At 43.3% G+C, this 18,724-nt stretch overlaps 1 protein-coding gene across 2 annotated transcripts in view; it reads right to left on the reverse strand.

Annotated features, from left to right (window-relative positions):
- Positions 1-750: 750 nt before the first annotated feature.
- The window catches only part of RFWD3 (ring finger and WD repeat domain 3), a 41,573-nt gene continuing 23,599 nt past the window's right edge, over positions 751-18,724 (reverse strand). For both annotated transcript variants that reach the window (XM_060085050.1, XM_060085049.1), the window contains exons 7-13: positions 14,412-14,526; positions 13,437-13,665; positions 10,165-10,315; positions 6,459-6,635; positions 4,606-4,820; positions 3,133-3,344; positions 751-1,657 (exon numbers count right to left, since the gene is read on the reverse strand). In XM_060085050.1, coding sequence (XP_059941033.1) covers positions 1,514-1,657; positions 3,133-3,344; positions 4,606-4,820; positions 6,459-6,635; positions 10,165-10,315; positions 13,437-13,665; positions 14,412-14,526 — 1,243 coding nt within the window. In that variant the 3' untranslated portion in view covers positions 751-1,513. The remainder of the gene's footprint in view (positions 1,658-3,132; positions 3,345-4,605; positions 4,821-6,458; positions 6,636-10,164; positions 10,316-13,436; positions 13,666-14,411; positions 14,527-18,724) is intronic.

Genomic DNA, 18,724 nt, shown 5'->3' on the forward strand with positions numbered 1-18,724 from the left:
TCTTGGTTATTAGCCCCTTGCTCCTGATCTCTCATACCAGGAGACTCAAGTAAGAGCTCTGACATATGGCTCATCTTTTCCTAGTGAGAGGGACACAAAGAGTGGCCTTCAAAGCATTGGCTTATACAAAACCAATCCTGAGATCCTAAGCTGGCTAGAAAAAACTAGTGAGTCTTCCTCACTGCTCAAACAACTGGTCTCTTTCCTTGACTCCCACAATGTGATGAACTCCGTACACTCAGCATTAGGGAAGGGTCTACAGCTCATCAGCCACCACCATCACTGGGTTTACCAATATCCCAGCACTGCACATCTGAACATTACTGTTCCTGCCACAAAGCAGACCAGATGTGCTCTACCACACACTTCTGTAGGGATGAGACCAAGTTACTAAAAGGTTATCAGCCCGCAAGGTCAGAAATAAGATCAAATCCTTTGGAAGATTCTACAGTGTCCTCTTGTGTTCAACTAAATATTCTCTTGCATCCAGGCTGCATCCAAGCAGCGTCAGGAAGATAGTCCCTTCAGGAACATACGCATTCCCAAGTCATATAGCTCAAGTGACAAGACCACTCTGGTGGGATGTCACATCCTCTGGAAATGCTTGGTGCACACACATATCCTAAATGACTTCTGGGAGGATACTCTCCGAGGTTCAGCAGAAAGTTTGATCAAAAATATTTATTCTCGGGCTTCCCTGGTGGCGCAGTGGTTGAGAGTCCGCCTGCCGATGCAGGGGAAACGGGTTCGTGCCCCGGTCTGGGAAGATCCCACGTGCCGCGGAGCGGCTGGGCCCGTGAGCCATGGCCGCTGGGCCTGTGCGTCCGGAACCTGTGCTCCGCAACGGGGGAGGCCGCGACGGTGAGAGGCCCACATACCACAAGAAAAAAAAAAAAAATTTATTCTCAGGCTTCACTGGTGGCACAGTGGTTGAGGGTACGCCTGCCGATGCAGGGGACGCGGGTTTGTGCCCCGGTCCGGGAGGATCCCACGTGCCGTGGAGCGGCTGGGCCCATGAGCCGTGGCCACTGAGCATGCGCGTCTGGAGCCTGTGCTCCGCAACGGGAGAGGCCACAGCGGTGAGAGGCCCCCCTACCACAAAAACAAAACAAAAAAAACCCGCCAAAAAAACCAAAAAAAAAAAAAAAAAAAAAAAATTCTCAACTAAGATTCATGAAGGCTTTTACCCCCAAGAAATGTATAACATGATGGAGTACCAGACACTGACTCTTTTTTTTTTTTTGCGGTACACAGGCCTCTCCCGTTGCGGAGCAAGATCCGTGGGATCTTCCCGGACCAGGGAACGAACCTGTGTCCCCTGCACCGGCAGGCGGACTCTCAACCACTGCGCCACCAGGGAAGCCCGACACTGACTCTTTTGATGGACACTGCCACGATCCCAAAAGTTCTAGGCCACAGACAATAAGCACAGATCTTGCTCAGGGCTGCCAGGTGCTAACAAACAACATGTAACATTAACCAGCAGCATGTCCGACAAGTTTCAAGACCATGGTCACTCCCACCTATGGATGTGGACCATCTTCTCCGTTAAGGTAGCCAAGTAGCTGTTATGGTTCACCTGAAATGGGCAGATGTCCAAGACAGGCTGATCAGCCTGCAGTTCCTGCAGCAACGAGCCACTGCCAGCATCCCACAGCTAAAAAAGAAAAGCAGAGATAAAGGTCAGCGAGGTCCCTTCAGTTCAGCTAGGGACGTGCATTCTTTATCCTCACATAACTTTGAAAGCACTGCAGAGACAGCATTGCCTGCGGAGCAAAACAGACTGTCCCTAACCTTCACAAGGTGGCACAAAGCCAACACACCTGACATAGGTCATGTATGGCCTCACCTACTAAAATCAGCAATTAGTCTACCTGTGAGTGGATCTGAAAACCAAGCCTAGTATTCACCCCTTCAATCTATGTGCCAAGAACTCTTTTAGGGAAAGAAGGGTCAACAAGACAAAAAGTCCCTGTCTCTGCCCTCATGGAACCTATATTCTAACTGGTGCTTTCTTCTCCTTTAAAAAAGTTTTTTATTGTGGAAAAAAAAATTAATAAAAAGTACAATAGTACAACGAGCCATCTATCACCCAGATTACTAGCTTTTACCATACCTGCTTTATTGATTTTATTTTTTTCTTTGCTGACATCATGTCATTTTACCTTTATATACATAAGTATACATCTCTAAAAAAAAGACATCTTCTTGGGCCTTCCCTCGTGGCGCAGTGGTTAAGAATCCACCTGCCAATGCAGGGGACATGGGTTTGAGTCCTGGTCCGGGAAGATCCCACATGCTGCTGAGCAACTAAGCCCGTGCACCACAACTACCGAGTCTGCGCTCTAGAGCCCACGAGCCACAACTACTGAGCTCGCACGCCTAGAGCCCGTGCTTCACAAGAGAAGCCACCGCAATGAGAAGCCTGCACACCGCAATGAAGAGTAGCACCCACTCGCCACAACTAGAGAAAAAAGCCCGTGTGCAGCAACGAAGACCCAACGCAGCCAAAAAAAGACATTTGCTTTAGTTTCTACTGTACAGCAAAATGAATCAGCTATACATATACATATATCCCCTCTTTTTTGGATTTCCTTCCCATCTAGGTCACCACAGTGCCTTAAGCAGCTTCCTGTGTTATACAGTATGCCACATAAGGCTCTTTACATCTAAATTAAATTACATAAAATTTTTACAATTAACTTCTTCATTTACATTAACTACTTTCAAGTGCTCACATGGCCCGTGTGACATAATTGGACAGTGCTGCTCTATGGGTTCAAGGACACCACACAGAAGGCATCGTGTGTTTCATTTTGCCTAACATCAAGTAGCGCTTTTTTTAAAAGGTAGCGCTTTTTTTAAAAGGTTCACAATATGGCCCATGAGACACTATAGCTCACATAAAAAGAGTGAGGTCCATCTAAAGATATTGGTATGGAAAGATATCCAAAACAGGAAGTTAAATGGGAAAGAGCAAACTATAGAGTAGTATGTATCAATGAAGTGTGACTTGTGTAAAAAATAAACTAAGCAACCACACATACACACGTATGAAGATACATGCAATTATGGAGAACTTTGGCTCTTTGCTTTATATAAGTCAGTATAAGGAGCTGACAGACTACTCACCAGGGCAGAATTTGACACTTCATCCCCGGTACACACCAGGATGCCGCCATCATTCTCTGGATTTTGGAAAATGGCACTTTTGGTCAGTAGTTTGCAAGTGGGTCCCCCACGGAATGTTTGTACAGGATGGCAGGAGCAGATTGGCTCTCCAGCATCATCCAGCTTATAGGACATCTCCATGAGTACACTTCGTAAGGTGTTGTGATTTTTATCTATGAGACAGAGAAATCAGTATTGATCCATGGGGATGGTCCAAAGAAATTAGCCAAAGGTTAACTTGGTTACCAGTTAGTTGAGTGGAAAGGGCACAATTTTATCAAACCATCATGAATAGCTACAGAGCAAACATAACAAGAACAAAATAATACATCACAAATGAAATTCAGAACCCTAGGCTAGGATGAAGCAAGTTATCTACAATAGGTTTTTGTATATGAGGGATACAATTCTGAGAATGAGCTAGCCTTTTTAGGAAAAGCACAGTAACCGGCCAGACCTCTGTTTGGGTTTTTGTCTTCCTTAAGGGTTCTGACTACAAGGTTTTTTCCTTCCCCCAGTCAGGACCCCATTAATCCCTGGAACTGTACATATGAAGCAAAAGCATATTATTACAGAAGGGGAAACATATACAAGTGGTTCTGCTGGGAGGCAAACAAAAGCTAGAGAACAAAATGGGATCCTCAAGCTTTCTAAAGTCATAGCAAATCCTTGGAGACAGAGGACCTAGATGACTAAAACCAAAAGGGAAAGAAGAGTCTGCTGAAGCAGCTTCTCAGCTCAAACAAAACTTAAAATGCTTAGGTCAATCCACAACTAGCAGAAGTATGAGCACTTTAATGACTATCTCTTATAAAACATCTGCCTGACCATCAATATAGCTCATCAGGAATTTAGATTCATACCTTTCAGCTAGGAAAAACCAGTGAATTTTAGCATGGTTGGTAGTCAAGGGTTGCAGTCCTGGTTCTGGAGGCCATGAGAAGTTCAGCTGGCTAGGGCCACTACGGTTGTCCATCTACTCTTCACTTACGTTTGTTGGCCCCAAATAAGGAAGAACAGCTAATAGCCTAGAGTCTGGGCTCTCTACATGACTCCCCTTATCTGGGCCTTTCTTTTAAGTGAAATGAGGGGCAAGTAGAAAACATGAAACTGTTCTAAGGGTAGCTCAGTGGCTTCAAGCGCAGGTCTCCTCATTCCACTACTGTCTTAAGTCACAGGGGATCCTAAAGGGGCTAATTCACTTCCAAGGAGTACCTGGCCAAATATGTCCCAGTTCACACAAGTGAGGAAAGGGAGACAGGCTCTATGGAAGAACTTGGGGCCACTGTCCTCACTGTAGTAGCAAGAGCTATTAGTCTGTGAGGGGCTTACCAGTACCTCCTGAAGGCTAGGACAGGCTCTCCTTTTCTCCCCTCTACCAACCTGCTCCCAAACAAAACAAAGGTCCCACGAGGACATGCCAACAACACTCACCAGGTCTGTAGGTCACAAGACAGTGCCGGGTGCTGCTCTCTGTCTGAAAGTCTATGCAGCCCCCAGGCTCCATGGGCAGCGCATGAGGCCAATGAGTAAAGCCCATTTTCAGTTCCCAAAAGGAAGCATTCTCCAAGCTTCCGGCCAACACCCCACCATATGGAAATGCAGCCGAGGCAGCTCTGGGTACGTATGACAGGGATACCAGCGGGCATCTGAAGGGAAAGAAAGGAAATCATGCCTCACCTTCCGATACTTGGATTGCGCCAGACCCCACTACCAGGAGCCCTCGAGGACTTTCCTAACTCTATAGAAAAGGTTAAAAAACTTCTGAGGGTCACTATCCTCTGATAGCTAATAAAACTACCAACCACTCTGCAGCAACAGAAGAGCCTACATATACTATTCCACATTCAGTTTCAGAGGAGACACCACACGCTCTAAAAGCCACAGGAGGAAAATGGACTCGAGGAAATTTAAAAGTACAAGAGTACAAACACAAGATCTGATCGGCGTGAAGCTTCTGGAAATGGGGTTAGCCACATACACAAGAAGAGTCAGGAAGGAAATGCAGCTGATACATCTAATAAACTAAAGCTTCCAAGCTGTAGTTGACAGACCCCCTCAATTAAAATCCAGCCTAGGGAATTCCCTGGCAGTCCAGTGGTTAGGAATCTGTGCTTTCACTGCTGTGGGCCCAGGTTCGACCACTGGTCAGGGACCTAAGATCCCACAAGCTGTGTGGCACAGCCAAAAAACAAACAAACAAAACAGCCTAATGCAACTACATTTTAATTCAGAAACAGCATTGTTTCTTTAGAGATTTTCTAAATGTCTTTCTTCAATCATATGACCCAGACTGCACGCCAAGAGTTCTCTCAGAAATATTAGCCTACAGACTATGTTCCTATGAACTCGTTTCTGCTGAAGCTGCCAAAGTGATCATGTTGCCTGCTTTGTTTCATTTCCTTGTCATAATGAAGCTAACCTAAGCAAACTAAAACAAAAACGAATACATATTCTTCCCTTGCTATTTGCTGTATTTTATTGTCTACTCTACGTGGATCCTCTACATCGATGGCAGTCGCCTTGTCTGCCTGGAGTTCGTATTTGTATCAACTTACATCAGTCACCTTCAGGCCCATGAACCACATCACTGAAGAACGGTTCCACTCAACCCAAATGAAAAGAAAACCCCCCAGTGTTGAGGCTAGGTTTCAGTAAACAATTATTACTATAGTGATATCTTTATGTTCAGATTGCTCTACCCGCTTCTAGTACACTCTGAAGAGCCAAACTGATGCTGGTGGCTACCCATCCTCAGAACCTGGGCCAACTTCACAAACCTCCCAACTCTATGACTGGATTATAAATGGATAAATCATAGTAATATGGTATTCTTAGACCAAGTTGGTTCAGCTGTGGATTAGGGAAGTTTTAAATCACTTTTTATTGGGCTGCTCTTTACTGATCTCTTCCTGTGTGTTAGACATGTGTCTATTAAAGCAAGACTGTGCTAACCATATTTCACAGATGAAGCTCATAACAGGCCAAGAACTGTGACCAAGGTCACACAGCTCATAAATGGTGGAGCTGGGTTCTGAACACAGATCTGATTTCATTTTGGCATGTTGGGTGAATCTGGTTATATTTGGTACCAGAACTTTCTACCATATGAACTATCATGAACACAAACTCTAAGGATCTTACTGATTCTGAAGTGAGAATAGATCAGTGGACTCAGAGAACTGCCCTCTGTTAGGAATTCTGATCAACTGTGAAACACTCTCAAAAGACAGGATTAATACAATAACAGTCTAAGAGAAAGCTGTTACCTACAGGTGGCTCCTTACCTAGCTTTCTGAGGTGCTAACTCCTGGATATGAGAGCTTGTGTTTCGAAGGTCATACAACAGAATTGAACCGTTGACCAATCCAGCATACATGTAATTGTTTTCATCAAGACACCAGCAGCAGCTCCAGACAGGACGTCCAGTATTGTAAGTCTGGACCACAGTATTTGTCTCCAGGCTGTGGAGTTAAAAAATACTTTTACAACTATGCATTACAAAAATCAAATACAGAAGAAAGATGTAAAGATTATCATTTTAATGATCATCCTTTAAGAACATAACCACACACCAAAACTATCTGGATTCCCAATTTCCCCTAGGGTCTGCCCAGGTAACTCCTTTTAATGCCAAAATATTTGTTCTGGGGGACACAGGTTTTCCTCCTGAGCTGTAAGGAAGTAAAAGAATAAGTTAAAGGGACAGATAGACAGTACATTCCCTACTCTACCCCTATTACCTTCTCCATAGCTACCTATTACACAGGTAATCAATATTTAATATTGAAAAATTAGAAAACACATATAAGAAAAATAAAAATAAATTATAATCCAATCATCCAGAGGTAGTCATTAATAACACTTTGCTATTTAACCTTTCTTTCTCCCCCTATTTTTCAACACTACTAAAATAAGTCATAGCATATAGATATACATAAAACATAATGGTACATTGATTTTGGGGGTAAAATTAAGCTGAAGCATTCTTGAAAAGTCAAAAGGTATATCAGGCCTGGAGCAGGCATCATGACGTCCCTCAGATTTAGCTGCAGAAATTAAATAAGAAGCCAACTAAGAGACATCTAATCAGAACTACTTTTTTAAAATTAATTTTTATTGGAGTATAGTTGCTTTACAATCTTGTGTTAGTTTCTACTGTACAGCAAAAGGAATCAGCTATACATATACATAGATACCTTCTTTTTCGGATTTCCTTCCCATTTAGGTCACCAGAGAGCACTGAGTAGAGTTTCTTGTGCTATAGAGTAGGTTCTCATTAGTTACCTTTTTTATACATAATAGCAATAGTGTATATATGTCAATCCCAATCTCCCAATTCCTCCCACCCCTTTCTTTTTCCCCTTGGTATCCATACATTTGTTCTCTATTTCTGTGTCTCTATTCCTGCTTTGCATATAAGATCATCTACACCATTTTTCTAGATTCCACATATATGTGTTAATATATTTGTTGTTCTCTTTCTGACTTACTTCACTCCGCATGACAGTCTCTAGGTCCATCCACGTCTCTACAAATGACCCAATTTTGTTTCTTTTTAGGGCTGAGTAATATTCCATTGTATATACCTACCACATCTTCTTTATCCATTCCTCTGTTGATGGACATTTAGGTTGCTTCTGTGTCCTGGCTACTGTAAATAGAGCTGCAATGAACACTGGAGTGCATGTGTCTTTTTAAAATAATTAATTAATTAATTGGTTGGTTGCATTGGGTCTTTGTTGCTGTGCACGGGCTTTCTCTAGTTGCACTGAGCGGGGGCTACTCTTTGTTGCGGTGCGCTGGCTTCTCATTGCAGTGGCTTCTCTTGCTGTGGAGCACAGGTTCTAGGCGTGAGGGCTTCAGTAGTTGTGGCACATGGGCTCAGTAGTTGTGGGTCACGGGCTCTAGAGTGCAGGCTCAGTAGTCGTGCAACATGGGTTTAGTTGCTCCGCGGCATGTGGGATCTCTCCAGACTAGGGCTCGAACCTGTGTCCCCTGCATTGGCAGGCGGATTCTTAACCACTGCGCCACCAGGGAAGGCCGCAGCATGTGTCTTTTTGAATTATGGTTTCCTCTGGGTGTATGCCCAGTAGTGGGATTGCTGGGTCGTAAGGTAGTTCTATTTTTAGTATTTTAAGGAACCTCCATACTATTCTCCATAGTGGCTGTATCAATTTACATTCCCACCAACAGTGCAGGAGGGTTCCCTTTCCCTTTTCTCCACACCCTCTCCAGCATTTACTGTTTGTAGATTTTTTGATGATGGCCATTCTGACCAGTGTGAGGTGATACCTCATTATAGTTTTGATTTGCATTTCTCTAATAATTAGTGATGTTGAGCATCTTTTCATGGTTGGCCATCTATCTGTATGTCTTCTTTGGAGAAATGTCTACTTAGGTCTTCCGTTCATTTTTTGACTGGGTTATTTGTTTTTTTGATATTGAGCTGCATGAGCTGTTTGTGTATTTTGAAGATTAATCCTTTGTCAGCTGCTTCATTTGCAAATATTTTCTCCCATTCTGAGGGTTGTCTTTTTGTCTTGTTTATAGTTTCCTTTGCTGTACAAAAGCTTTTAAGTTTAATTAGGTCCCTTTTGTTTGTTTTTATTCTCATTACTCTGGGCAGTGAGTCAAAAAAGATCTTGCGGGCTTCCCTGGTGGCACAGTGGTTGAGAGACCACCTTTCGATGCAGGGGACACGGGTTCGTGCCCCGGTCCAGGAAGATCCCACGTGCCGTGGAGTGGCTAGGCCCGTGAGCCATGGCCACTGAGCCTGCGCGTCTGGAGCCTGTGCTCCACAACGGGAGAGGCCACAACAGTGAGAGGCCCACGTACCGCCAAAAAAAAAATCTTGCTGTGATTTATGTCAAAGAGTGTTCTGCCTATGTTTTTTTTTTAAAAATAAGTTTATTTATTTACTTATTTATTTTTGGCTGCATTGGGGTTTGTTGCTGCACATGGGCTTTCTCTAGTTGCAGTGAGCAGGGGCTACTCTTTGTTGCGGTGTGTGGGCTTCTCATTGCGGTGGCTTTTCTTGTTGCGGAGCACAGGCTCTAGGTGTGCAGGCTCAGTAGTCGTGGCATGCGGGCTCTAGAGCACAGCCTCATTAGTTGTGGTGCATGGGCTTAGTTGCTCCATGGCATGTGGGATCTTCCTGGACCACGGCTCGAACCCATATCCCCTGCATTGGCAGGCAGATTCTTATGCACCCCCAGGGTAGTCCTCTGCCTATGTTTTCCTCTAAGAGTTTTAAAGTGTCTGGCCTTAAATTTAAGTCTTTAATCCATTTTGAGTTTATTTTTGTGTATGGTGTTAGGGAGTGTTCTAATTTCATTCTTTTACATATAGCTGTCCAGTTTTCCCAGCAACACTTACTGAAGAGGCTGTCTTTTCTCCATTGTATATTCTTGCCTCCTTTGTCATAGATTAGGTGGCCCTAGGTGCGTGGGTTAGAACTACTTTCTAAAAGATAAAGGCATGGAGCACACTCAGATCTGGTTCAGGGTACTTGCAGAGCATGTGAAAGATAAAATGTAGTAACTGAGGGTTACTGATGAGAGCAGTCATCATGGCACCCAGGACAATGAGCTCCTGGTAGGTATTTCTGTCAGGCACAATCTGGGAACAGACAAGGAATAAGCAGTCCCAAGCTAGTATGGTGACTCCACGGTGTCAGTACCAAGGCTCCCTCCATATCGTCATTCTACCAACTCTAGGGTGTTACTCTCACCTGCATGACTTAATATATATTTTGTAACATATGTAATTTTAAAGAAATGGAACACCACACGTTCTGTTTTGTCACCAGCTGTGTCCACTTTTTAAAGCAATACATTTTAAATTCAATGAAGCTGGATCTGAGAAGACAATGCCTTAGACATCTCCCATCCCACCCCCACAAAAGCCAAGGTCATCATAACACAGATGACTAATTTCCACACTATTCAACCCTAGGCAACCCAGGGCCCATCTTCCCCACAAAGCACTCACCTGGTCAGTTTAATAGTGTTGTCTAGGGAAGCAGAGAGAAGTAAGCCTTTGGATCGACTGCTGAAAGCCAGTCCACGTATCTGTTTGCCATGCATGGGAATATACTGACTGCTTTTCATGTTGGCAGTACTCAATATCTTAACACCAAAGCCTGCCAAAGACACGAGAGAGTGAAACAGATCACTGAAAGTCAATTTAGGGCAAAGCAAGCTACCATTTCAAGTAGGTCCTTTCTTCACCTTTCTTGGCATGTCTCTGGGAAAAAGCTAGTCGAACAAAGAAAATAAAAATTCCCCGGGGTTCTAATTTATTTTAAAAAACACATTCCATCCCAAATATCTATCAATAAGCGAATGATAAACCATTGTATATACATACAATGGAATACTACCCAACAATAAAAAGAAATGAACTACTGATAGACACAATAATATGGATAATCTTTAAAAAGTTATGTTGAAAAAAGCCAGACAAAAAAAGAGTAACACTGTATGGCTCCATTTATGTAAAATTCTAGAAAATATAAACTGATCTATCATGACAGAACGTGGTTGCCTGGGGATGGGGAGAGGAGGGAGGGATAGGTGGATGATGGATTACAAAAGGGCTTGAGCAAACTTTCAGGGCGATAGATATGTTCATTATCTTAACTGTGGTGATGGTTTCAGGAATGTATACATATATCAACACTCACCAAATGGTATACCACATTAAGTATGTGCAGTTTATTGCACATCAATTATACTTTAATAATAAAGCTGTTGGGGGAGAGAGAGAGAGAAAGACACTATTCCACCTGAACCACAGATACTCAAGATGTAGAATAGATAGTGAACAAAAAAGAATGGAGATAGGGCTTCCCTGGTGGCGCAGTGATTGAGAGTCCGCCTGCCGATGCAGGGGACATGGGTTCGTAACCCCGGTCCGGAAAGATCCCACATGCCGCGGAGCGGCTGGGCCCGTGAGCCATGGCCGCTGAGCCTGCACGTCCGGAGCCTGTGCTCCGCAACGGGAGAGGCCACAACAGTGAGAGGCCCGCGTACCGCAAAAAAAAAAAGAATGGAGATAAGTAATTTCTGTGTCAGGTGGTCAAGATATGTTACATTTTTCTGAAACTGAATGAAAACAGATGACATCAAGTATGCTAATCAATGTATATCATTCCAAGAGAGGAAAAGAAAGCCAAAAACTTGTCCTTTTAAATTTATTTGTTACTCTGTTCTCTTATCAGGTTATGATAATACATTTATTTTTACCAAGTATCTATTTTACCTGAGTTATACACAAACAAAATCTGTCAAATCCTAGATTCAAGATCACACTTCTGCTTCACTAGGGGAAAAAGTGAGAGAAAGTTTACTGTGTTTTCTCCTGAAACAGAATTAGGAGAGCCAGAAAAACAAACACAGAAACTACAGGCTTTAAATCAACAAGGGAACATGAGTATTTGCCTAGTTAATCATTAAAGGAAACAAGAGGAAATTAGCATCATCAGTCTACCAGGAAGAGCTAGCTGTGCAGTATGGAATAGACACATTAAGAAATAAAGGAACAGGGCTTCCCTGGTGGCGCAGTGGTTGAGAGTCCGCCTGCCGATGCAGGGGACACGGGTTCGTGCCCCGATCCCGGAAGATCCCACATGCCGCGGAGCGGCTGGGCCCGCGAGCCATGGCCGCGGAGCCTGTGCTCCGCAACGGGAGAGGCCACAGCAGTGAGAGGCCCGCGTACAGCAAAAAAAAAAAAAAAAAAAAAAAAGAAATAAAGGAACAGATCACACCCAATTTGGGGAAACAACTGGAAGAAATAAGTATTTTTCCAATTAATGGGGAAGGTTTTATATGATGATAAATCTTTTTATTAAAGTTTTGAATGGGGGGCTTCCCTGGTGGCACAGTGGTTGAGAGTCTGCCTGCCAATGCAGGGGACACGGGTTCGTGCCCCGGTCTGGGAAGATCCCACATGCGCGGAGCGGCTGGGCCCATGAGCCATGGCCACTGAGCCTGCGCGTCCGGAGCCTGTGCTCCGCAACGGGAGAGGCCACAGCAGTGAGAGGCCCGCGTACCGCCAAAAAAAAAGAATGGGATATAGGAACATTATAAACAATCCTTTTACTTTCCTCTCAATTGGAGCCTCCTGATAGCTTCTCAACTCATAGGTAATATTAGTGAATAGAGAAATATAAGATAATCTAGGGATTCCACCACCAATCCTATATATACCTAAGTGTGGGGGACATAGTTTTGAAGCATTTGAATGTAACTTCTAAGTCGGGGGACAGGAAATCAGGCTGAAGCAAAGGGACCTGACAGTTGACAGAAATCATATGCTGAAGACAGCAGGAAAAACATCTACAACACTGGGCATGTGAGATTTGGTTTTCAACATTAAGACAACCTAAAATTAAGCTTGAAAAGCACACAAAAAAGATAAAAGCAGTATAATATTAATAAAATAATAATGTTCCCAAATTCTGTTATTTGGAATTTGTCAATTTGAACACTACTGAAAATAAGCATTAAATCTTGTTTTAACTTGAATTAGAGCTTGCGGTAGTGTTTTTTCAAATATTTCTAGTCTAAAATGAACCTGTACTTTAGTGGGACATACAAGAATGATGTTCTTATCCTTGGACAACCCACACTTCTAAGTATATCTTCTCTCACTTTACCATGGTTCAGTATCTCTACCCTTTTGGTGAACAAATTTACAGAATGACGTCAACAGACAGTACAGACATCTTTGCAGTACCCTGAAGTATCTGTATTAACAGGAAAGTGACTGGGAAAAAGTGATTTGGTGGGCTGTGGACAGTGTTCACCTACTAGTGAGTCCTGGATTCTTCAAGAAGGGAGGAGAGAAATAGAGTCCAATAATGAACATAAAAACTGAGGTTCTGGGGACTTCCCTGGTGGCACAGTGGTTAAGAATCCGCCTGCCAACGCAGGCAACACGGGTTCGAACCCTGGTCCGTGAAGATCCCACATGCCGCGGAGCAACTAAGCCTGTGTGCCACAACTACGGAGCCTGCACTCTAGAGCCCACAAGCTACAACTACTGAAGCCTGGGTGCCTAGAGCCCGTGCTCTGCAGCAAGAGAAGCCACTGCATCTCTTAAGCCCATACACCACGATGAAGAGTAACCCCCTCTCGCCGCAACTAGAGAAAGCCCACGCGCAGCGACGAAGACCCAACGCAGCCAATAAATAAATAAATAAATGTTCCTTAAAAAACAAAACAAAACAAAAAAAACACCTGAGGTTCTGGACTATTCACCTGGAAGGAAGGAGGCCTGAGGAGAAGGCTGTGATACTACCAGGCAGCTCAGAGCATCATAGTATGTCATGACTCGGCAGTTTCCCGTTTGAGACACTGTGAATGTCTTCTGGAAATGGTACTTGTGTTGGCTCTGGCTGGAGGACAGGCTGCTTAGGAAACGTGCTTGGGAACTCCCGGTCAGCTGTGAAATCTGACCCTGATGCTGCACAATAAGTTTTTTCAAGTCCTAAAACGCAAAAGATTTTGTAAATGTGAAGCTTTTTCGTTTGGTATTCCCCTCATACACAATTCCTTGATCTAATACAAGAATATTTCTTATCCTTTCCAAGAAAATGTTAACATGAATCCTAAAGAACTGCTGCAGTTTTCACAGTATTTCAACAAGCAATTGAAATAGGGAGAGCATGGAATCATAAAGCAATGAAAGTCCTAAGTGGTCATTTTGTCTGTTTAATTCTCATTTAATTGGTAGATTCAAGGAAGTGAAATGACTTAAACAAGTTTTGATTATCAGGTGGCTGTTCGATTTTTTTAAAATTCACACTGCAGGGGCTTCCCTGGTGGCGCAGTGGTTGAGAGTCCGCCTGCCGATGCAGGGGACGCGGGTTCGTGCCCTGGTCCGGGAGGATCCCACGTGCCGCGGAGCGGCTGGGCCCGTGAGCCATGGGCGCTGAGCCTGCACGTCCGGAGCCTGTGCTCCGCAGCGGGAGAGGCCGCAACAGTGAGAGGCCAGCGTACCGCAAAAAAAAAAAAAAAAAAAAAAAAAAAAAAAAAAAAAAAAAAAATCACACTGCAGTAGAATTCATCATAAAGCATGTTATATAAGCCCTAATCAGAAATAGAGTTGATCATGTTTACTTTCTGAAAAACCTGCTAAATCCTATTTGTATCTGAGATGAAACTAAATAATATTTAGATGCCTTCTTAAATTCCTACTCCAAAAGTTCTTTGGATTAGAGAAGGCAAACTTACCTGAACACGACTCTGAAGCTTAGTGCATTCCTCAGTGAGGACTTGAAGCTGGAGCCGGCACTGTGCCGATTCTAACTCAGCCTTCTTCCTTAGCATCTGCTCCTTTTCTAAGGAACTAGAGGGGGAAAGCCAGCAACAGGTGGAGATTAGAAAGGCTAGAGAAGACTTCTCATCAAGATGACATAGTAAATTCATGCTATGATATACACTTTGCTGTAAATATGTCATGATAGTGAATAAAATATAACAAGTGAAAAATCTCTCAAGCCCAGAAACACTACAGAAAAGTATCATGCAGGGCTGAACTCATGAGCCTACTGGGGTGGGTCTCAGTGTTGAAGTAGGCAGTGATGACCAGGAATCTGGCTCTTACTAGGGAATGGGGACCTAAAATGCAAAATGAGGGATTACAGCCAAGCTCACCGCTTGAGTTAGAGCCAAATTATAAAAGAGTAAAAACGACCTGTTAAAAGACCAAGGTTATCTACTGGATAAAAAGAAAATAAGGTACTGGTTGTTCATCAGATATTCAAATTAAAGAACACTATAAAAAGAGGCTGGGGGCTTCCCTGGTGGCACAGTGGTTGAGAGTCCGCCTGCCGATGCAGGGGACACGGGTTCGTGCCCTGGTCCGGGAGGATCCCACGTGCCGCGGAGCGGCTGGGCCCGTGAGCCATGGCTGCTGAGCCTGCGCGTCTGGAGCCTGTGCTCCGCGACGGGAGAGGCCACAACAGTGAGAGGCCCGCATACCGCAAAAAAAAAAAAAAAAGGCTGGACTTCCCTGGTGGCACAGTGGTTAGAAATCTGTCTGCCAGTGCAGGGCACATGGGTTCGAGCCCTGGTCTGGGAAGATCCCACATGCCACAGAGCAACTAAGCCCATGTGCCACAACTACTGAGCCTGCGCTCTGGAGCCCATGTGCCACAACTACTGAAGCCCACGCTCCACAACAAGAGAAGCCACCGCAGTGAGAAGCCCGCACACCACAACAAAGAGTACCCCCCCCAGAGAAAGCCCGCGTGCAGCAACAAAGACCCAATGCAGCCAAAAATAAATAAGTAAATTAATTAATTAATAAAAAAGAGGCTTAAGTTAAAAAGATAGAAAGTATACACTAGGCAAATGTTAAAAAAAGACTGATTAGAATTAAAAAGGATGAATAGGCACAAAGAGGAACAATGTGTAATGAAAGGACACATTCACCAGGAATAAAATTCATAAATCTGAATGTTTCAAAATATGAAATGCAAAAAAAGAGATTTCCACTTCAATGAGATAGGAGAGAAAAAAAGATGAAAATTAGAAAGGAAGGGATAAAGTGGCTCTTATAATTCAAGAGAACCCATGAACTATTAGAGTTCAGCAAGGCTGCTGTAGTCAAGATCAAGAAAATTAGATCAATAGCATTCCCCATATACCAGATAACTGACTAGTAAATATAACAGAAAAAAATTCATTCGAAATAGCATTCTAACAACAGCAACCTAGGAATAAACTTAAGGCCTTTAAGAAGCAAAATACAGTTATAAAAGATACAAAGGAAACAGGGAATAAGTGAAAGGATATTATATAATGTTCACAGCTGGAAAGACTAAATTGAAGTACTGGTGCAAGAATTAACAAACAGACCCCAGAACAACAGAGTAGTCTACTCATAATATAGAAACTTAATTTAGGATAGAGGTAGCAATGGAAATTTATATAGAAAGAATATTTCTATATAAATTTTTATTTATTAATTTAAAATTATTTATTAGTTTTTAAATGATTAATTTTAACAATTAATACAATTGTGGCTATCCATAAAACTAGATTTTAGGTAGACTAAAAACTAGTGTAAAAACTAAAACTTTTAAAGACATTTAAAAGGGGCTTCCCTGGTGGCACAGTGGTTAAGAATCCGCCTGCCAGTGCAGGAGACACGGGTTCAAGCCCTGGTCTAGGAAGATCCCACACGACACACAGCAACTAAGCCCATGCGCCACAACTACTGAGCCCGTTCACCTAGAGCCCATGCTCCGCAACAAGAGAAGGTGCCGCAATGAGAAGCCCGCGCACCGGAACGAAGAGTAGCCCTCGCGTGCCACAACTAGAGAAAGCCCACACGCAGCAACAAAGACCCAACGCAGCCAAAAGAAAAAATTTATTAAAAAAAAAAAAAAAAGACATTTGGGGGCTTCCCTGGTGGCGCAGTGGTTGAGAGTCCGCCTGCTGATGCAGGGGACACGGGTTCGTGCCCCGGTCCGGGAAGATCCCACATGCCGCGGAGCGGCTGGGCCCGTGAGCCATGGCCGCTGAGCCTGTGCGTCTGGAGCGTGTGCGCCGCAATGGAAGAGGCCACAACAGTGAGAGGCCCGCGTACCCCGCCCCCCCCAAAAAAAGACATTTAAAAGAAGATATAATGTCTCCATTATTCTAATGTAGTAGGGACAAAAACAAGAGACTGATAAATGACTACGTTAAAACTAAAAACTTGTGTTCAACAAAAGATACAATAGACAAGTTAAAGAGGCAAACCATAAACTAGAAGATGACGTTTGCAACGTATACAACCAACAAAGAGTTGGTATAAGGAAAACAAAGAACTATAAATCAGTAAGAAACAATATATTTTGTTCAATATAAATGAGCAAAATATTTGAGCACAATGTATAGAAAAGTAGGTTCAACTGCAATTGAGGAAAAGCAAATTTAAGTAAATACTACTTCACTCCATGAAACTGGCAAAAATTAAGTATGATAATATAAAGTAGATGAGGGTATGAAAAAAAATGAGAAATCTCTTACACTGCTGCTGGTATATACTGGAATAGCCTCTTGGAAGAGCAATTTGACAATATCTAGTAAAGTTGAAATTACATATACACTATGATAAAGCAAATCCACTTCTAGACCTAAAGAAACTCACCTATCTCTCTGCAGCATGGCTTATATTAACAAAAACTGGAAACCACCTAACTGTCCACCAATACGAAATACATATAGGTAAACTCTAATTAGAGAAATAGAATATTATATAGAAATTAAAATGAATCAACTAGAGCTACATATATCAGCTAGGATATGTGCCTCAGGGTATTAAGCAAAAATCAAGTCTGATTAAGTATATCTTTGTACATATCCTTAATCATTTCTTTAGAAAAAATGCCTGAAGCAGAATTACTTTTAGACTTCTGAAGCATATTGCCAAAGGCCTCTCTAAATGTTTGTGCCCGTGTACATTTTTACCAGTAATACATGAGCGAACCCACATCCCTGTAGTCTCTCAGTGCAGGTTCTTTTAATTTTTTTTTGGCTGTGCTGCGAGGCATGTGGGATCTTAGTTCCCTGACCAGGAATCGAACCTGTGCCCCTTGCAGTGGAAGCGTGCAGTGTTAACCACTGGACTGCTAGGGAAGTCCAGTGCAGGTATTTTTAATCTTTAATGTTCTTAGAGCATATTTTATAAGTAGTGTTATTAGCATTTGTTCATGGGCTTCCCAAATCTTGATAATTTCTTGCATTGTACGACAAGTGCAAAGCTTCAGTTATGAGACTTCTTTGCAGAGTACTGTTGCAGGAGGGCTTAGGGACACAAGAAACAAAAATCCTCAGTTTTTAAAAAGTATCATTAAGTCTATTCTAGTGACGAGATTGAGACTTGCGAGTGTATTCTAGATGACCATGAATTGGCTACAAAGAGTAAGACAGAGGATTCCCTGATTCAGTGTTCACAGTATTTAGCAGCAGAGGCAGGCAGTAAATGTAATCCCTAGGGAAGAATCTGGACAGGCTACAAAAAATCCAGGCTATCTTTCTGATTGGGTCTGCTTCCCAGCCTAGGTGTGAGGTACTACTGTATGGCTAAAGGTTTCTCTATGACTTTTTTTTTTTTTAAATTCATTATTCATTTTTGGTTGCATTGGGTCGGTTGCTGTGTGCGGGCTTTCTCTAGCTGCAGTGAGCAGGGGCTACTCTTCCTTGTGGCGCGCGGGCCTCTCATTGCGGTGGCTTCTCCTGTTGCGGAGCATGGGGTATAGGCACGCGGGCTTCAGTAGTTGTGGCTTGCAGGCTCAGTAGTTGTGGCTCATGGGCCCAGCTGTTCCATGGCATGTGGGATCTTCCTGGACCAGGGCTCGAACCCGTGTCCCCCGCACTGGCAGGTGGGTTCCTAACCACTGTGCCACCAGGGAAGCCCCAGATCATCATTTTTAATGCTATATGGAGAGCAAACCATGCTTCAGATGATCAGACACGTATCATAAATCATAGTGTTAGACAGATTGCCAATGATCCCCAGAGATCCCCAGTCACAGCCCAAGGAAAGCCTCAGA

Source organism: Mesoplodon densirostris, chromosome 19, assembly GCF_025265405.1.
Source record: "Mesoplodon densirostris isolate mMesDen1 chromosome 19, mMesDen1 primary haplotype, whole genome shotgun sequence".
In the NCBI taxonomy this organism is placed as follows: domain Eukaryota; kingdom Metazoa; phylum Chordata; class Mammalia; order Artiodactyla; family Ziphiidae; genus Mesoplodon; species Mesoplodon densirostris.